This window comes from Astatotilapia calliptera, chromosome 18, assembly GCF_900246225.1.
Source record: "Astatotilapia calliptera chromosome 18, fAstCal1.2, whole genome shotgun sequence".
In the NCBI taxonomy this organism is placed as follows: Eukaryota; Metazoa; Chordata; class Actinopteri; order Cichliformes; family Cichlidae; genus Astatotilapia; species Astatotilapia calliptera.
Genome location: NC_039319.1, coordinates 9646773 through 9667560, shown reverse-complemented (window position 1 = coordinate 9667560; position 20788 = coordinate 9646773). Strand labels below are relative to the sequence as shown.

General features: G+C 41.5%; 1 protein-coding gene across 1 annotated transcript in view; it reads right to left on the bottom strand.

Moving 5' to 3' along the window:
* Positions 1 to 20788, bottom strand: part of ak5 (adenylate kinase 5) — a 104014-nt gene that overhangs the window by 8482 nt on the left and 74744 nt on the right. Inside the window, exon 11 of the mRNA XM_026149065.1 lies at positions 15493 to 15656. Within this exon, the coding sequence (XP_026004850.1) occupies positions 15493 to 15656 (164 nt within the window). The remainder of the gene's footprint in view (positions 1 to 15492; positions 15657 to 20788) is intronic.

The following is a 20788-nucleotide window of genomic DNA, read 5'->3' as shown; positions in this document are numbered from 1 at the left end:
TCCTCCAGCCTGCACGTTGAAGTATCCTTGCCAATATCCTGAACCAATTGTGCCGCTTGTTCGAGAAAGCGGTTAGACTTTGTGTACAAGGTAGAAAGGTGCTGTATATACTAGTCCATTTACCATATGCGCAAAACACCATGATGACTCTTCATGGTTTGGGGATGTCAGTGGTGTTGGGCGATCTTATAAAACTGATGAAATTATGAATTTAGAAAAGTACCATCGCATTTTGATCCAATAATGCAACACCATCTGGAAAGCATCTGGTTGGCAACGGCTGAATGTTTCAGCATGACAGTGATCTCAAACTCACTCCCGGGGCAGTGAAAGCATACCTGGATATACACAAAGGAAAACTATCGTAGACCTCAACACAGCCTGGACCTCAACTTTATTGAAGTAGTGTGGGATTGTCTTCATTGAGAACGGAACAAAAGTCAGCCAATATCCAAAGAAGAGCTTTGATGTTCTTGAAGAACCCTGGAGAAGTATTCCTGAAGACTACTTATTAAATAAACTTGCTGGAAAGTGTTCCTAAGAGGCTATGCTGAGGACTAAAGGTGGTCATACCAAATATGGACTCTCAAGCGTGTTACAGTTGTGCAATCTCTATTTTGCCTTATATCATGCCTTTACATGCATGTTTGCAAATGTTTTAATATGCTTCTACACCTACTTCTTTCTTTTTTTTTAACCAAATATTAAAGAAAGGGAGGTGGGTCAAGACTTTTGACTATTCAATGTAATATAAATCAAACGCGCCCTCTTCAATGAGCTGCTGGTGTTAGCTTAGGCTGTAGCATTGTTATCAAGCTGTTTCAGGAAGACTTTGTTGAAGAAATAAGACTGTATTGTTGCTTCTTTCACTGGAGACGTTCTGCTGGCTGTTCATCATATTAGTTTCAGCCACTTCAATCTTGAAGTCAAATTAGCTTGGAGCTAAATTAGTGCAACACGTCCCAGTAGCCCGTCTCTGACATGCAGTATCACCGCATCCCTTCATAAAAGGTAAGCGTTTGTTGCATCTTCACTCTGTTCAGTAGGTGATTGCAGGGGATTATTGCTCTTCAGTGAGTGCTAGTGGTTATTCTACTAGGCTTTGCTGTCAGTCTTGCTGTAGAAGCTTATTAGTTCTGAGGCTACGTGATTAGTTAGTTTGTTTATTAGCAGGGCTGTTGAAGAAGTAATTGATGGCTTTTACTAGTTGTGAGGCTTGGCCCAACTTAGAAGGGCATCATGGAAGAATTGTTTGCCACTGTGAGATGTCTTGGTGTTCAAAAACTCCAGCTAGCCTTCTGGATCAATTCATGCTTGGTGTGGAGGGAATTTTCACTTTGTTAGAGGGCCTGGGAGTGACAAGAGTGAAAAACTTTACTATAACTTCATTGTTGCTCAGAGTATTTTGGACTCACCAATTCATCTATTTTAGGAAAGCTGTCATAGGTAAAAGAAACGGTATAAGGAAATGAAGGCATTAAAAAGTGTTCCTGCATAAAAAATCATGTGGGGTCTTAAATTTCACTTTTTAAAAACATAGTGGTTACAACTCTCATTTTATTCCCTAATAGCTCGGTCCCTTCAGGATAATAGTATTAATTGCCGCTCTTTCTCAGTTCAGACTTGGGTCTCTGCTAAAGAGTTATCTTGTAAATTGGCCTCAGGCACATTTTTCTATGATTATTTCAGTGTATTATTGGGTTTTTTTCTCTCTCTACCCAATTCATAGTCAGATAAGCACTGGTGATATCATTCGAGGTTGGTTCATGGAACAACATTATCCATATCATGGATGGAGAGAGCGGAGAGAGTGATGGATTGTAACATGGTGAAGTTAAAGTATAGTTAACTTGACTTTGATCATTGTATTAGAGGGATTGTTGTGTTCAAGTGTCTCACCCCACTAGACAGCATGCTCGTTTTCCTTTTTAATTTTCATTCACCCGCCACATTTTTAGGTACACTTCTTCTTGTTAACGACTGCTCGTTAACATAAAAAGAAGTGATGGTTTTTGGTGGCGCTTCTGAGGCCACTATTATAGATCTTGGTTCACTGGCACAGTGTGTTAAACCAGTCATCACTAATCTGGGAGTTAAAATAGAGGCAAATCTTAAACTTGAAAGCCAGGTCAGAGCTGCTGTAAGATCTAGCTTTTTTCATTTGAGGGAATTAGCCAAAATAAAGCCTATCTTATCGAAACAGCATTTTGAGACAGTAATCCATGCCTTTGTTACTTCTAGGCTGGATTATTGTAACGCATTAGGCGCCTGCAGGTTGTGCAAAATGCTGCAGCACGTCTTTTAACTGGAACAAAAAAGTTTGAGCACATTACCCCAATTTTAATTTCACTCCACTGGCTACCTGTACATTTTAGGATTGTTTTTAAAATTCTCTTATTTGCTTTTAAATCTCTTAATGGCCTGCCCCCCCCCCCTACCTCTCGGAGCTACTACAACCATATACACCTCCCCGTTCCCTTAGGTCCGCCAATCAGCAGCTCCTTAAGGTACCAAAAACTAAGTATAAATCTAAAGGTGATGTGCTTTTGGTGTAGTTGCTCCAAAGTTGTGGAATGATCTACCCTTGCATGTTAGGCAGGCCTCTTCTCTCTCTGAATTTAAAAGTCTTCTTAAAACATATTTATTCGCTGAAGCCTTTGGCATTGATTAGAGGGGTTGACTCAATTTGTTTTGACATGTTTCAATTTATTTTAGTTTTTTTTTAGTTATTTATTTTATCTTATCTCATTTTAATTTTCTTTACTTATGCTTTTAGCATGTACAGCACTTTGTGAACTCTGGTTTTATGTTAAAGTGCTTTATAAATAAAGGTGGTATGGTATGGTATTCAATGCACTGCTTAACTCTGCATCACTGATGATGCTACTCTGCTACATGTACTGCAAACAGTACTGAGACTACTGTAAACAACAGAGCCAGAGATCCTGTGCAAACAAACCTTTTTTGACACTATTCATGAATTACATGAAGCATTTTGTTATGCTCTATAAAAACAAAAAACAAGCAAAGCAATTTCATAAATTGAACCTATATATCTGTAATAGGACAATATTGTCCAATTTAAAAGCTGCCATTATGACTGTTACTAATCACCCAATCCAATAGCGTCACAAACTGAAGCCTATAAAACAACCATAATACCTAATCAACTGTTATAACATCGATAAAGTGAAAATTTATTCCAGCAATTGATACTATCATATATCCTCCACATTACAGGTAATGGGTCAGCTGAGGATGGTGTAAGTGGCTTGTACATGTGAATTTAATACTTCTTCAAAGACATTTACCCTTCTGTTATTGTGCGATATCTGTCATCATTTCACTTAATGTTCATTAGTTGGGATAGATGAAAAACATTCATCAAATAGGCTGATCTAGGCAGTTAACCTGTGTTAATGTTTTAAAGGCTTTTTTGCCATAAGAGGAGGAAATAGCTAAGTGTGCTAACAGCTCTGCAGTTGTTAATGATTTTAAAATTATTCTCACTAAGACCGACGTTGTTTGTTTTCTTTAACTTTTTCCTGATTTGGTGATCTTAAGGCTTCTTGAGAAAAACTTACAGGAAGGAAGAGGGTAGGACGGGAGATGGTAGCTGTAGTTTATGTCTTCAGATGACACGACATTGACAGCAGCAAGATATGCTCCACTAGGTATTCATGCAACCTGGACTGAAACCCTGAGCTGCCCACAGATGCAACAAATCACGAGCAGCAGCCGCATCAACATGAAAACAAGCGCTCCTCCACTTCTGGTAGTTTAACACAATGAATAAGAAGCAGTTTTTCAGCTGAGTTAATTTTCTTTCTGCATGTTTATGTGAGTTTTTGCAGTGTTATATCAAAATGAAAAAATGAATCCCTGTTTCAATAACCAGTGGATTTTCCTCGAATTCAGCTTCTATAAATATAAAATAGAGCTGAAAAGTGCAATCAATGGCCAGCAGGGGGTCACTCTCCCCGAGTCTTGTTGTATGGAAGTGTTATGGCCCCTGGCCTTGGAAGAAGAGAGCCAGCCTTCCTTCAAGCAGATTAGGGTGTGGCAACCCCCACAGACGATTGGCTGGCTGGTAACCCGTGGATACCTCCAGGGAAAGTCTATTGGACCACCTGAGGGATGCCAGACCAGTGACTGACTGGTCACACCTGTGTCTTTAAAAGGCTGAAGAACATTCATTCAGGGGCTGCTGCTTTGCACTGAGTGTGCATCCTGCCCCGTCTGTGAGCCTTGTTTGCAAGACCTTATCTAAACTGTGCATTAAAAAGTGCATGCCTGAGCGTGTAGTTTTGTATTTAAATGAACAGAAAATGACCACTCTTACATCTGCTGTTGTTGTTGCTGATGAGTATGTGCTTGCCCATAAATCATCATTCATTGTCAGTGAGACGCCACGTGTTAGCTCTGTGCAACAGCCCCACACGGCTAAAGCGTCTGGTTCGAAGGAAAATCATCAGTGTTTTTATAGTCACAAACCTGGACATGTCAGCGCTGACTGTTTAGCCCTAAAACGGGAAACGTAGTTAAATTCCCAACAGACTAAAGGTGTTGGTTTTGTGCAAGCAGTGCCCCGCAGTGAAGTCCTTGGTTGTGGTGGTAAGATGCCTGACCCTTGTTTTGAACCTTTCATTTCTGATGGCTTGGTACCACTAACAGCTAATCCCTCTGATCTGAAACCAATACGCATTTTGAGGGAGACTGGAGGCTCCCAGACTGTCATCTTCTCTGGGGTCTTACCTTTCTCAGCTGAAAGCACCTGTGGTTTTAATTCTGTTCTGCTCCCAGTTCACCGGGTTTACGTAAAATCAGAACTCGCTACAGGGTTTTTCCCTCTTTCTGTTTGCACAGCCTTACCAGTAGATGGTGTGGCCATGTTAATGGGGAATGATATTGCTGGAGGTTTCTTGCTTCCAAATCCGGTTTTAGACAATCATCTAAATCAGACGACCCCGGACTCTTCTGTGAACTCTGGGCTGTATCCGGCCTGTATGGTTACCTGTGCATAATCAGGTAAAGATGCTGACATTTCACTCTCCGATTCTGTGCTGATGTCCTCATTTTCCAAGGAGGGTAATGTGCAAACTGAAGAAAACAATGTTCTGCCCGATCCATCCTTGAAGAACGCACCACTTCAACTGACCAGCAAACACTTGTCCTCAGCCCAACAAGCTGACGAAACATGAAATTGTTTCAATTGTGTGGTAAGTGCTGATCAAGCCAGTAAAGAACAACAAGCCTGTTTTGTAGAACAGGACATCTTAATGCGTCAGTGGTCTCCTCAGGTGCGGAAAGTGCAGACTGGAGTAAAGTTAAACAGATAGCCAACCATAAATAGACATAAGGTCCTGTCTCTTGCCCATGAAAGTCTAGACATTTGGGTATCACAAAAACATACCAGCTTTTGTTAAAGCATTTCTTTTGGCCTAGTATGAAACGTGATGTTTCAAAGTTTTGTCGCAGTTGTCATGTGTGCTAGATTGCTGGTAAACCAAATCTGGTGATGCCCCACTGTGTCCTATTCCTGTAGCGGATTAGCCATTTGTCCATGTCATAGTGGACTGTGTTGGACCACTACCTAGAACAAAGTCAGGAAATGAATATCTGCTCACCGTCATGTGTGCTGCTACACGTTTCCCTGAGGCCATTTCATTACATAAAATTACAGCAAGGTCGGTTGTTACAGCGCTAAAAAAGTTCTTGTCTGTGTTTGGCCTGCTGATGGTCATACAAACTGATCAAGGTTCAAACTTCCAGTCAAAGGTGTTTAAAAAGGGTAGCTAAATCCCTGAATATCAAACATGTTGTGTCCTCTGCTTACCATCCAGAGTCCCAAGGTGCATTGGAACGATGGCATCAGACCCTAAAGGCAATGCTACGCAAGTACTGCCTAGAGGCTGAAAGGAGTGGGGATGAGGGGATGCTCGTGAAGTTGTTCAGGAGTCACTCGGTTTTAGTCCAGCTGAACTAGTATTTGGCCACATGCCTCGTGGGCCACTTAAAGCTATGAAAGAGGAATTTTTGATTCCTGAAGAGCTCCAAAACAAGTGTGACAAAGTATGTGCAAAGCTTTTGTGAACGTTTGAGTCAGGCCAACGCTCTGGCTAAAAAGCATCTCGCTGCTTCACAGCAGAACACGAGGCTTTTATAGAGGTACTTATACTTGCTAATGATCAGTTAATCAAGTGCATTTGATTAGCAGCACCTGGCTGATACTTGCTCTCTTAAATCCTATAGAAGCTGCGAGGATGTACTTCATTTTTTCACAGCACTGCATAGGGTTCTATGAAAACTTTCTTTTTTACATGACCATGGAAAGGAGCTTGAAAATAACTCCTCAAATAGATTGCTGGAATAAGATGGTGAGGCCTGATATTAGACTTTGGTATTTCACAGAAAAATACATGTTCTGTGTTTCCAGGCAACAGTACAGTAACACTTTACCAAGGCAAACACTCCCTGTGTCGTCACTCACCATTGCACCACATACGACAGCGTTTTATCTCACTTTGAGATAAAACTCCAGTGTGGGTGATTTTGTGTTACAACGGCTTTTTGTAATGTTTTCGGTTGTAAACCTGGAGAGGTGCACTTCAGTAATCCCAGTGTGGGATTATTCATCCAGCTTTAAATCACCATTTCTCTCTCTCTCTCTCATAAGTCTCTCACATGGCATTAAAAAAGCATTTCACAGTGCTCATGTTGGAGAACACATGGGACATGACCTTAATGTGCAGTAAGAAGCTTAGACAGCAGAGCTTTGCTTGAAAGCCATTGGGTTTCTCCACCGAGTAGACAGAAAGTTAAAGTAAATCTGTGCGTGGGTGTCTTTATATGGCATTTTAATCTTGGCTGAAAAGCCTCAGTGTTTCTGATTCTTTGGAGTTTGTGCTTTTCTGTTGTTTTTGTTCTTTTTCAGGGGGCAGAAAAGGATAAAAATAGCACAAGGAAGTCCATTGCAATCAGCAAAAATTGCCGGTTACTTTTCATAGAATATAGATAAGCATAGACTGGCCTTTTATCCTCTGGAAAAACTATTGTTATAATTTCTTTCCAAAAATGTGTCCCTACTTGCCAGATATTCAACAGTCATCAATAGAAAGTTTTCTAAGGGCTATTTATTTAGCAGAAAAGAGTGAAAATTCAAGCAAAATCCCATTCATCTCCATTGATCCTAGACCTGAAACAGTTAGTCAGAGACAGATGTTTTTTTTGTTTTTTCCCCTCCCACGTCAGAAATCAATACAGTCTCAAAGCTCTTGTTTACTTTCTGCTACCTCCGGGTACAGCTCCTTTCTCACACTGTGTCATTTCCTGCTGTTCTCATTACTAGAGCTGCTCGAACAAGAAAAGCACTTTACTTTTTGTGGTGGCAATTACAGGGAAACCAGAAAATATTGGCGACTCCTGAAAAGAGTCAGTTATTGGCATAAGCAGAGATTTTCTGTAGGTCAAAACTTTCTCTGAGAGCTTGGTGATAATTAAATTCACGTCAATAATATTCTCTTACTTTAGGCAATTATGTTCATTTTGGATCAGTAGGAGGGCAGATTTTGGTAAAATCAGTAGTATATTTGCAATGAATTCTTCTTAACAGCAAAAATGTCTTCACATAATAGAACTTCAGAACTATGTCTTGTAACCGTGAAGGCTTGTTTTTAAGTTAAGCTTTAATCAGTTGTGGAAATCTTTAAGGGCTGGTTTTCTTTCTGTGTGACTGCAGTTTCACAGAATTATCTTTTCTGAAATGTAATTATGTAGTTTGATACAATGGTTTTCTGCTTACTGTATAAAATGTCCGGACTCTGTATATGAGCCTCCGGACTTTATGTTCATGATGATCCATGACAAAGGTTGGGACATTGTTTGAAGTTTATCACATGTGAACTCATCAGTGAGTTTCTGAGGGGTCTATGTCTGGGTAGAGTGTGCAGGACACAGGACAACCACTTGCAAGCTGGGTGTTCACAGGACTATTACGTGTGCTTTTCTCAAAATTTGTGCAATCAGACATCAGATGGGCTTTACACTAGGGAGCTGGCAGGTTAAAGTGCATGTCTGAAAATGGCTACGGTGTAATTCAGTCACTAATTGCATTTGTTTTTAACAGTTTGTGACAATAGTGGGGCTCTACAGCACAGATGGATAAGATCTAACTGGATTTGGATGCACAACCTTTCATGGGATTTCTTTCAGTTGAGAAAAAAATAGAAACATGCAGACCGTATTCTTCAGATGATTAATTAACAGGCTGTGTTTGAAGGCTGTGGTGACATAAACGTAAACACCAGAGCTCAGTAATTCCTCCATGGACAGATTAAGGTTGAAAATCCTCCACTGTGTGTTTTGACAAACTGCAACCAGTTTACCAGGCGGAGTGAAAGGACACGCTTCAGCAATACATTCCAGTCAATATTTGTGACTCACTCTGATCAAAAGCACACGCAAGTTGAACACACATGCTTACAGCTGTGTGTGTGTGTGTGTGTGTGTGTGTGTGCATTTTAATGTGAAATGTCACACACTTGCAGCGCAGTTCAATTAAAAGGTTTTCTGACAACCACCAGCTTATTACTGATCATTAATTATGACCAGCAGAAAAATGCATCACGGCTCATAATCTCTGCAGCTGTAATGAGGGATGTGGATGCTGGAAATTAAGCCTGTATGTTAAAGCTATTTGTCACTTCTACCTGCTACTTTTGTAATGTGATTTAAGTCTCATGTGTTGTTGTTTGTCTGTTAGCTTAAACTCTATTTCAGAGAAGACAGTAGTCATGAAAGACCAGGAGCTTCTGTGAAATCCACGGGGGGAAAAAACAAAACAAAAAAACCACTGAAGACTTCTCATGTGGCCTTTTTTAACCTTTTGACGTTTTCTGTCTCTCGCTCTCTTTTTTGCATATCTTGCTCTTTGTGGTGAACGCCGCTCGCTTTCCTGTTTAAGACAACTTTTCAATTTGTCAGCATTTTACTGACATATGGCGTAATCGCCGCCAGGCTATGTGCTTTTGGCAAAAGAGTTAGGCTAAGTATTAACTGACCAAAAACTTTCATCCTACACAATGATTGGGAAAGTGTGGTTTCCAGCTCTGGAGGTACTGCAGGTGGGCCACGAAGTTGTTTAAAAGGGAGAAATCAAAGATTTTTAGCTCATAATTGCCATTAAATATTAATTTAAAAGAAGCAAGCAAAGCCACAGGATGCAAAAAGTATTCATTAGTCTTTCATTTCTGACCTGTTTTCAGTCTGTACATGTTTTATATCTCCTCTGTAAAAGGTTAAATGAACTAAATCACCAGTTAAGGCTGTTGTTTTTAACAATCAAAAGGAATCAGTGAAAAACATCATCAATAGGTCTAATTAAGGGCTTAAGCAGGCTGCAGAATACTTTCTGATACCATAAACGTACTCTCTGGAATTTGGAAATAATTATGAATGATGATGGGTGCATTTCCTCACATTAGAATAGTTGTACTTCTGTTTGTGTAACATGTATTTTTCTGTTAGCTGTAGGAAATGTTTAAAAAAAATAAAACCCTGAACAGTTATTGCACAGAATCACCTTTTCTGTATTTAGACAAGGACAGATCTTGTTCCCCATTTGAAATGACAATTTGTGTACACACACAGAAGAAACATAAACCACGCCAGGCTGAAATTATTAATTAAAGAGGAGTATTTTTACATGACTCAAAACATGCATCGAGTGGAGCTTAATCACTTCCTCAATCCTCTGTGGATAATCTACATGAGTGCCTCGCTCGAAAGAGAAGATACCATCACATCCTTCCCACAGCTGTCACAGATGTATAAGCAACTACAGCAGCTTAAGAAGCAGCTGTGAGACCTGATTTATATTTGGACTACTTCTCTCCTATAGATCTGTCTGAGCTAACTTCAGCAGTTTCATTACCTAAACCATCGTGTTATCCTTTAGATCTTTTCCCTACTTGGCTGAATAAGGATTAACACTTCCAATGTTGAGTGTTTCCAGCACCTTGTTGAATATATGACACAAAGGATTGCACACAAAGTTGTGCAGGCAGAAAAAGGGGGTCCAACTCAGTACTAGCAAGGCGTACTTAAAAATGGGCTGCAGAGTGTATCTGTTATAATGGCACCCAGAACACATCCTCTGCTCTCAGCTGAAACAGTCCTCTTGCTGGGCCGTGAGGGCACATCAACTGAATTAAAACGTTCTGCACTGCTTCTAGCACATGCATGAATATGAGTATTTCAGAGTTTCTTACTGGGAAAAAGAACAGCATCACAAATGCTGTATATATTATTGAAAGAAACGTACTATTTCTAATAAAGTTTTATTTGGATTTGCCACTTTAATATCTGTGCAACCACTCGATTTGTTTTAAAGAATATTATGTGCCTCGTACTGTATTATCTGCCTTGAGGACCTGTAAATAAAATATGGGCTTAGATCATCTGTCACTCTTTTGGGCTACATTTCTGAGAGTCTAGAAAATAGAATCTGAAAAGAACCCCTTTAAAAACAATGCTAGAAAAATATAGTACAAAGTACACTATGGTGCCAAAAGTATTCGCTCGTCTACCTTCACACACGATTGAACTTGAGTTCTTAATCCATAAAGTTTAATATGATGTTGGGTCACCCTTAACAGCTTCAACTCCTCTGGCAAGGCTTTCCAAAAGGTTTAGAAGTGTATTCATGGAAATTTTTGACTGTTGTTCCAGAAGCACATTTGCGAGGTCAGACACTGATGATGGACGAGAAGGCCTGGCCACTCTAATTCATCCCAAAGGTGTTTTGTGCAGTTGGGGTCAGGATTCTGTGCAGGCCAGTCAAGTTCTTCCACACCAAACTCACTCATCTATGTCAATGTGGACCTTGTTTGTGCACAATCAATGTTGGAACAGGAAAGAGGCATCCTCAAACAGTTGCCACAAAGTTAGGAGCATTAAAATGTCCATAATGTGTTGGTATGTGGAAGAATTAAGAGTTCCTTCCAATGGAACTAAGGGGCTGAGCCCAACTCCTGAATAACAACCCCGCATCATATATGGAAGAAAACGCTGGAATTCACTGAACTCCTGAGAGCGATTTCTTTCACAAATATTTGTAGAAGCAGTGTGCCTGCCTAGGGCCTTGACTTTATACACCTGTCGCTATGGAAGTGATTAGAACACCTGAATTCTATTATTTGGATGTGTGAGTGATTACGTTTGGCAATATAATGCATCTGGCCCTGAATACCTTTAGAAAGTGTTGAGCTACTCTGGGTGGGGTCCACAATCACACATAATAAAACATCCCTCGATACTATCAGTATTGTTTGAGTGCAGACTCTCCAGTGCCTACATGAATAATGCCTGAGGTTGTCTCTCTGTCCCAGTCAGCGTGTTTTTCAGTACATAATTTACCATGTCTGCACAGCCTGTCAGTGAGTTTGTTTCCATCTCTGAAACAAGCTCAGACAGACGTTTCACCATTATGAAATCTCCAATAAAGCCCTTTTTTTTAAAAAGTGCTTTTCAATATAAAAATTTAACGTTAGTCCTCCCTTTTCTGTTTATTTAATTATACCCTCTGCAGGAAAAACATGTTACATAATACATATTTTCTCAGCCTGAAAGCTGCGGTGTAGTCAAGTAACTGCAAGTACATTTTTAGCATTTTCTAGATAAACTACTTCACTCCCAGGCTTTATAAAATGATAATCTATACAGCCGTGTTGTCAGATAATTATTTTTTGGATATGCTTTTTGCTCGGTGCTTATCCCTGTCAGAGGCCGACACTTGTCCTCTCACAGTCTACCTGTCAGTCAAAAAGTGTGGTTAGTGGTTGTCTGACATGTTTGACTGTCACTTCTGCTGCTGTGGCATTTTGCAGTTGCTTCTTGTACTGAATATCCTGTTCTTACATTTATTCCAAATAAGCCAATAACAGATATAATCCTCGGGTGTCATTAAAATGTACTGTTTCATAATTGTAGGGAGAAAAAAAAACATTCCCCTGAAAAATAGGCACACTGTGTTCTTATAGTTTGGTTCGTCTGATACTCATTTCCATTCTGATTTTTTGCAATATGGCACTACTTCGAGAAAGGCATCAGAAAATAAAGAAAATACAGGGATTTTTATTACCGATAGGGATGCGTGATGTGCTCTCATTCCAACGGCGTCAAACGCTGCTGTTGTGTGATATGCAGCTGATTTTTCCAAAATTATGCACAGGATATTGTTTGGTGTCTGTGTCAGGATATTGGTCCTTTTTATAGAGCCACACAGAGAGATGGTGGTGGTGCAGAAAGTGGTGGTTTTATCTGTCTGAGCGTTTGAAGTCCTTTAATATTTTAATACTGATTTTGATTCTCTGTCTTTTTACATTAGCATGATTTTGCTAGTAGCACGTCTCCGTTGTGTGACCCTGTGTTTTGATTCATGAAGTCATTATTATCCTTTTATGTTAACTTTTAGTTTTATTGTTCAGGGTCTTGTCTAGTTGTGGACGCACTTCATTTTATTTACTATTCTAGTTTTAGTTAAGTTTAGTTTAACTTTTAGGCGTTCTGTTTTGAGTTTGTTGCTCCTCATGTTTCCTCCTCTCTGCTTCTATTATGTGTATTTGTTCTGTTGTGCTTATTTCTCTTTGTCTTCAGATTAGCTCTCTGTGCTTAGGACTCATGTTTTGGTTACTTCCTATTTTTACTTTGAAGGTCCCGTGTTAGTTCTGGTTTCTGATTTTCCTTACAGTCTTCATCTGTGTCTCGGTACCCTCTTGTTGGTCATTACCTAATGAACTGTCTGGGTATAGTCTTATATTCCTGTCAGTCTTTGTCACAGCCTTTGCTATCTTTGCTGTGTGTCTTCTCCCTGTTTAGTCATGTGTAATGCTTTGCTCAAAGTGATTTTTGAATTATTGTTTATATATTACCAAAAAACAAATGCAGGACCGTCTTGTGTCCTGCATTTAGGCCCTCATTCTTAAGCTCCACATCCTGTGACACTTTAGCCCTGCACATAAAAGAATGACATTTAAATCACAGATAGAGGGGCAGTTACAAAAGTCAACAACTGGACTCATTGTTGTTTCTCAATCTGAAGCCAGTGTTGCTTTATTTAATTTGCTCATTATAACGTTAGCTAGTTTAAAATTGGAGAAGAGTGAACAGCCGGATTGGTGCCACGTCTGCAGGGATGGAGGTGCTCTGTTGGTCTATTGTGGTAAAGAATGAGCTGGGCATGAAGGCAAAGCGGTCCATTTGCTGTTCACTATATGCGCCTCCCCTCACCTGTGGCAAGAAGCTGTGGATAGTGACCGAAAGAATAGGATCAACAACACAAGAGGTGGAAATGAGATTTCTCAGAAGGATGTCTGGGCTCAGCCTTAGAGATCATGCCAGGAGCTTAGTCAACTAGTACAGCCGCTACTCTACTGGACTGAAAAGAGCCTGTTGAGGTGATTTGGGGATCTAACTAGGGCAACTCCTGGATGCCTATTAGCTGAAATGTTTCAAGCATCTCCAACTGGGATGATACACTGGGGCATCCGCAGAACATGCTGGGGAGATTATGCCTCTCAGCTAGTTTAGTCCGGAAGCTGGAAGAGCTGAATGAGGTGGAGAGGGAGTGTGGGCATTTCAGCTTTGACTGAAGACCCAGATAAATGGAAACAGGGCAGGGTTGTCCATGGTGGGCTTGGCAAGATTTTATATAGGTCTCAAGTGTGGCAGACATGAAAACACTACTGTATTAGTACATATGTTCACAGATTCAGCTCTGCTGTTAACGCCAGAAATTCAAACTAAACCTTTCTGAAATGTAACCCTGAGCAACATAGCAGACCCACTACAAACAGCAACAAAACACTTTTGATGCATTTTCCCTGTCTGCCCTTCAATCATACGTTGGCTGTCTCAGACGTGTTTATAAAATGCAGTGAAAGGATATTTGCCCTCTTCTTGATTTCTTAGTTTGTTCCATATTTGTTACTCTAAAATGTTTTAGCTCACCAAACAAATTTCAATATTAGACAAAGTGATGATTTCATTTATTAAGGGAGAAAATCTATCGAAACCTGCCTTACAAAGCCATTTCTAAGGCTTTGGGACTGTGAACCACAGTGAGAGTCATTATCCACAAATGGAGAAAGCTTGGAACAGCGGTGAAGCTTCCCACGTGTGGCCAGCCTACCAAAATTACTCCATCAATGACTCATCCAGGAGGTCAGAAAAGAACAAAAAACAACATCTTAAGAACTGCAGGCCTTACTTTTCTCAGTTAAGGTCAGAGTTTATGATTCAATAATAAAGAGACTGGGGGGAAAAAAAGAACTGAAAGGCTTGTTTGATACTTTCCAAAAAACAGCTTGACGATCCTCAAGAGTTTGGGGGAAATACTCTGTACACTAACCAAAAGCTGAACTTTTCAATTGAACTTTTCATAAAAAGAACATCACACCAACATTTAAACATAACGGTGGCAGTGTGATTGTCTGTCGCTGCTTTGCTGCTTCAGGACGACTTGCTGTAATTGATGAAACCATGAATTCTGTCCTCTACCAGATAATCCTGAAGAACAATGTTTGACCACCAGTTCATGGCCTGAAGCACAAACGCACTTGGGTTATGCAGTAAGAGAAAATTCACAATAAGTCCACCTCTGAATGACTCAAAGAAATTAGACAAAATCAAGTTTCTGGAGTGGCCTAGCCAAAGTCAGGACAAATCCAATTGCGATGCTTTTGCACGACCTTACCAGGACGATTTTGGTTGAAAACATTGAAACAATTCTCCAAAGAAAAGTGGGCTAAAATTTCTCCACACTGATGTGAGAGATGCATTGGCAGTTAATAACTGATTGCAGTTTTTGCTGCCAACGGTGGCACAACCAATTAGGTTTATTTAGGTGAGTCAAAATTATTTTTTCAATCTTTCTGAATAAATAAAATCATCATTTAAAAACTGCTTTTTCTATTTACTCAGGTTATTTTTGTCTAATATTAAAAACTGCTTGATGATCTGAAAAATGTAAGTGTGACAGTTATGCAAAAATACTGGCAACCGCCCATGCTTCCCCTCAGCCTCTATCAAACACACATGTGAGGTCAAGAGCACTGAGGTTCAAACTCATCCAAGACTGTTAGTAGATGCACCTATGATATCAATTTAAAGCTCGTACGTCACCTTAATCTTGAGTTATCGCATTCAAAACGTTTTGAATCCAGGAAGCGGACAAATACTTTCTTTTACTTGCACTGGAGATGAGTTGAATCTAATTTTACCCTCATCCTAAACGGTTATGGTTAATCCCTTTTTTTATATGTCCAATTTTTCAATCACACAACAGTTATGGAGTATTTATTGTGCTAATAATGCAAAATGTGATTTTTACAAATGAAAACAATGTAAAGTCAAATCAGTTTATAATTCTAGGCTTTGTGAGCTTCAGTAATCCCCTCATTATTTGCTTGTTTTACTCTGGACTGCCACACTGACCTCAGGCAACTGTTCTCCTCTCTCAAGTGCGTCCCGCAGGTAGCGCCCCCTATCGTTGTTAGACTGCAGCTCGCTGCAGAGCAGGTCACCCAGCGTGACGCGACGCAGGCCGAACCTCTCCTCCATCCGCTCACACTGCAGAGCCTTACCTGAGCCTGGACCACCTGAGACAGAAACACAGAGAAACAAGCAGAAATAAGGCCATATCGTCACGGTCAAGTGATCACTGAGACTAACCTCCTGTGAGAAGAGGATGACGAGGAGGAAATTGAAAGATGACAGAAGAATATAAAGGAGGGAGATGATAGGAAATGGACGATGAGTGTTTGTGTGTCCGAAAGAAGGTACAGTTAAAGAACAAAGAGAAACAGATAAAAAACAGATAAAACAAAAAATAATCAATTAAATTACATTTATTAAGAAGGAAAATGGAAGGTAAAATTGTTTCTGCATTTTTCTGTGAAGTCTTCTAGGAGTGGTTTTTCACTGACTTTGCTGTTAGCATCGCAATAACATTTAAGCTGCATAATAAAAGAAAGATCATCTGTATGCCGTCCTCATTAAGACAGGGGTTTGTGCAGAAATAAGTTTGCAATTTGCAGAGTGATGCAGAGGTAATATAACAATTACTTTCCACAAGGAGTAAATAAGGAAAGCACTGCATACTTTTAAAAAAGTAAAGAGTAATGTGGAGGGCTTAAAAAGGCAGAATGAACATACAAAGCATCATATTCAGAGAAAGATAAATCAAAGTGGGAATTAAACCTTTTTTTCTAACCAACCAGCTTTCATTAAGTAATTACATTTTAGCTGCTTTCACTTCTTACGGTCAGAATATATACCGGCACTTTCTGTGTTTGATAGCTTGCTGTGATGCTCGCAGGTGTTGTTGCAAGTATAATTGTATAACGTGGCCGTGAAACTGTGTGAAGCAGTCATTTATCAGCGCTAGCCTTGAGCCTAGTAATAAAACTCAGGATGCGCTTCATATTCATCATTATTCAACTCGAGTTGAATTCAAAAACAAGTGCGCTCATCACCATTTCCTTACGGAGCACGGACAGATATGAGCGAGGTGAGGCTCGCACGGTGGGGAACGACTGAAATCAGAGAGAAGAAATCAAGGAGGAAGGGCTAGGGATTCATTCAGAACATAAACACCGCCTTCGTTTATTTAGCCAGGCTCCATACGCTGCACAGACACCTCCACCAGGATGTAAAATAATGACCCAGAAATCCTTGAGAAGCTTGTTAGTGGCTCTTCTAGTTAGTTCGTCTTGCAAGTCAAACCCCTGCGAACTGTCTGAGTGTGAAGACGGTTTCATCACTGAGAACATCATCTAGATGAACCCAGTTTAAAGGTCACAGCTTTGGGAAGTGTTTTACTTTCCTTCTTACTTTTACTTCATTTTCTCAGTAGGTGTCACAGTGTGCACTGCAGCCATGTTAAACATTTCCATGCTTTTAGGGTGCAAACAGCTTGCATAAATGAAAATGTCCTCAGATATATTCGAAACCAGCCTTTGAGGCTGGATTATTTCCTGAGCTTTGAGAAGGAGTAATATATAGAATTATTAGTTTAAAAACTAACAAACTGATGCATGATTTTAAGAAAAAATGTCACTTGTTCAACTAATTACAAATTTGATTTAAAAAAAAGCAATTTTATCAAACCTGTAGCCTCACAGGCTGCCGCCTCATCCAAACGGCGAGTATATTTAGACACAAATATAACTTTTCACAGTGTAGATGATGTTATATTAATGTTTCCAGGATCCTGGTTACTGAGCTTTGTGAGGAAATAAGTAGCAGGGGTGGAAATCCTTAAATTAAGGTGTTTGTGAGCATGAGATGCTGCATAGTGTCCTCCTAGGGTCATTCTTTTGTCCATTCTCAGAACGAGTTTTTAAGAATGTATGGGGTGCACTGAGTGTCATATTGGGAGCAGTGAGAAAGCATTTTTAAAAAAATCATATCTGACATGTCTCCAGTTGTTGGCTAGTTGGCCTGTATGGTCATCTTAGGCGCAGAGTTCTGGGTGCGAGCACAGCTGCTGTTTAAAGCAGCCAATCAAAATAAAGTTGGCTTAAATGGAGCTGAAACAGCTTGGTCGAGAGGATTACTTTGAACTGAATCATGCAAAGCTATGGCTTAGGCCAGCATTAAAAATGGGCAGCAGGAAATGAGTGTGATAACATAATGTGGTGTGGATTTGATAGAACACAGGAGAATCATAAAGATTCACACATTTTTTTTTTTTATCCATATAATCTAAACCTAAACAGAAACATAAAAAACATGAGTAAAGAATGAATTTGCAGCTTTGGCATGTTTGAATTCTGCTTCTGGTTTCTCTGCTAACGCTCAGTTTGGTAGAGGCTGAGATCTGAGATGCCCAAACCATCCTACCATGTGTGAACAGCACTGTCACAGCGGCGTTCGCGGTAAGAGCCAAAGTGACAGATGGAATAAATTAGAGAGACAGAGATGGAAGCAGACAGAGATGAAAACGATGAGCACAAAACAAGGCAAAGACAGATACAGCCCTGCTAAATAATGTTTCCTTAAAGCATTAATAGGTAATGTTAAGAAACTTTATCAGTTTACATGAAAAATGGACTGGGAGGGGAGATTTTTTCCTCAAAATGTTGACATGATTTATCTGTTATCTGGTGATGATTACTGAGAATGAAAAATGTTCTTGCATCATTTTAATCATTCGACAAAAATCTACACATTGTGTTTCACAATGAGCAAAGATGACAAACCAACACAATCCTCTGGAATTTATATTCTGTATGTGTTAAATTACATGCATGTGGCGTGAATAAGACACGGCGGGACCACGGAGCAACGTTCAGAGTCATCTTTATTTACATCTCACTACACCACAACACCCCCAAACCCCTCAGTCCCCGTGTTTTTAACTAGGCGGGCGTGATTAAGGATGCCGTGCAGGTGCGTCCGCCCTCCCTGCACGGCACCGCAGACCACGCCCCACCACATACCCCCATCGCCCGATTGAGGCCGGGGAGCCATCCGGCCGAACCTACTCCCCCACCGCCAGTGGGAGAGGGAATCAGCCCGGACAGCTGGCACCCCCAGGCCCCGGCCAAGCGACGGGGAGGTGCGAGTTCAGGCGGCCGCCCGCGAATCCAGCGGCGCAGGCAAAGCTGGTTCGGAAGTCGGACACGTGACAGGTGCACCCGGCGCGGCCGGCACAAGCGTGAGCCCCAGCTCACAGGTGGCTGGGCAGAGGTGTGGCGTGTACAGGCCTCTGGTGGTGGTGAGGCCGGTCTGGCGAGCACGGCGATCTCAAGCGTGGCGCCCGCCTCGCTCGCCAGTTCCACTCGAGCAAGCTCCCCTGGCACTGGGACCTCCAGCTCCTTGCGCGGCCCCTCCGTCACCGCTGTCGCTCCCTGCTGGAGCAGCCCATAGCGCGACTCCTCCGTCACTACTGCTCCCTCCGCCGCCACTCCCGGCTCGAGCAGCCCCTCGTGCAGCTCCTCTTTCTCCAACCGGCGCAGACCCTCGCGCACCTCGTCTGCCGCCTCCGGTTGGAGCGGCTCATCCACCACTCCCGGCAGGAGCAGCCCTTCACCTGGCTGTTCCCCCTCCTCCGGCAGGCGCAGATCCCCGCGCGCCTCGTCTGCCACCTCCGGCTGCTGAGGTGCCTCACGCGGCTCCTCCACCGCTTCACTGTCCTCGGGACACACCTGTGGGGGTGGCGCCCAGGCCCAGAGCAGCGCCGCCAGCTCCCCAATCCTTTCCAGGTGCCGCTCGGACTGGTCCTGTAGCTCTTCCTGCTGGCGACGCACCTCCGCCGCCTGCTCCCGCTGGGCGGCCGCCATTTCGGCCACCCTCTGGGCCAGCTCCTCCATTCCCTGGCTCCGATATGGACCCGCCGTGCTGCCTCCTGGGTTTCGGCACCAATGTGGCGTGAATAAGACACGGCGGGACCACGGAGCAACGTTCAGAGTCATCTTTATTTACATCTCACCACACCACAACACCCCCAAACCCCTCAGTCCCCGTGTTTTTAACTAGGCGGGCGTGATTAAGGATGCCGTGCAGGTGCGTCCGCCCTCCCTGCACGGCACCGCAGACCACGCCCCACCACAATGCACTACCAGTCAAACGTTTGGACACACCTTCTCATTTAGTGGTTTTTCTTTATTTTTACTACATTGTAGATACTGAAGACATCAAATATATGAAGGAATATATATATGGAAATATGTAGCAAAGAAAAAATAAATAAATGACTCAAAAAATATGTATTATAGTTCCTCAAAGTAGCCACTCTTTGCTTTGTTGGAAGTGCTGCAAACCTTGGCCTTCTCTCAGTGAGCTTCATGATGTTGTAAGAGAAATGACATCTCCATTATTACTTTAGGAACTGGAGGTCAGTCAGTCCGGAAAATTGTCAAAACTTTAAATGTGTCCCCAATTGCAGTCGCAAAAACCATCAAACGCTATGACAAAACTGGCTCACAAGAGGACCGCCCCAGGAAAGGAAGACCAAGAGTCACCTCTGCTGCTGAGGATAAATTCATCCAAGTCGCCTCAGAAATCAATTTAACAGCACCTCAGATTAGAGCTCAGATAAATGCGACACAGAGTTCCAGTAGCAGACACGTGTCTACATGAACTGTTCAGAGGAGACTGCGCGAATCAGGCCTTTATGGTCAAACAGCTGCTAAGAAACCACAGCTAAGGAAAAGCAACAAGGAGAAGAAATTTGTTTGGGCCAAAAAACCACAAAGAATGTTGTAAGGGCTATTTGACTAAGAAGGAGAGTGACGGAGTGCTGCACCAGATGGCCTGGCCTCCACAGTCACCTGACCTGAACCCAGTCGAGATGGTTTGGGATGAGATGGACCACAGAGTGAAGGCAAAAGGACCAACAAGTGCTCAGCATCTGTTGGAAAACCATTTCAGGTGACGGCCTCATGAAGCTCATCGAGAGAATGCCAAGAGGTGCAAAGTGGTAATCAAAACAAAGGGTGGCTATTTTTTAAGAATCTAAAATATAAAACATGTTTTGAGTTATTTCACACTTTTTTGTTTATCACATAATTCCATAAGTGTTCATTCATAGTTTTGATGCCTTTAGTGAGAATCTACAATGCCATGAAAATAGACACCATTAAATGAGAAGGTGTCTAAACTTTTGACTGGTAGTGTATGTTATCAATTAATCTTCTGTGCCTTGCTGATTACCTGACTGACTGTTTAATCAGCTGATTCTCTTATTAAGCCCGTAAATCCTTAAGGGGAAAAAAAAAAGTTATCA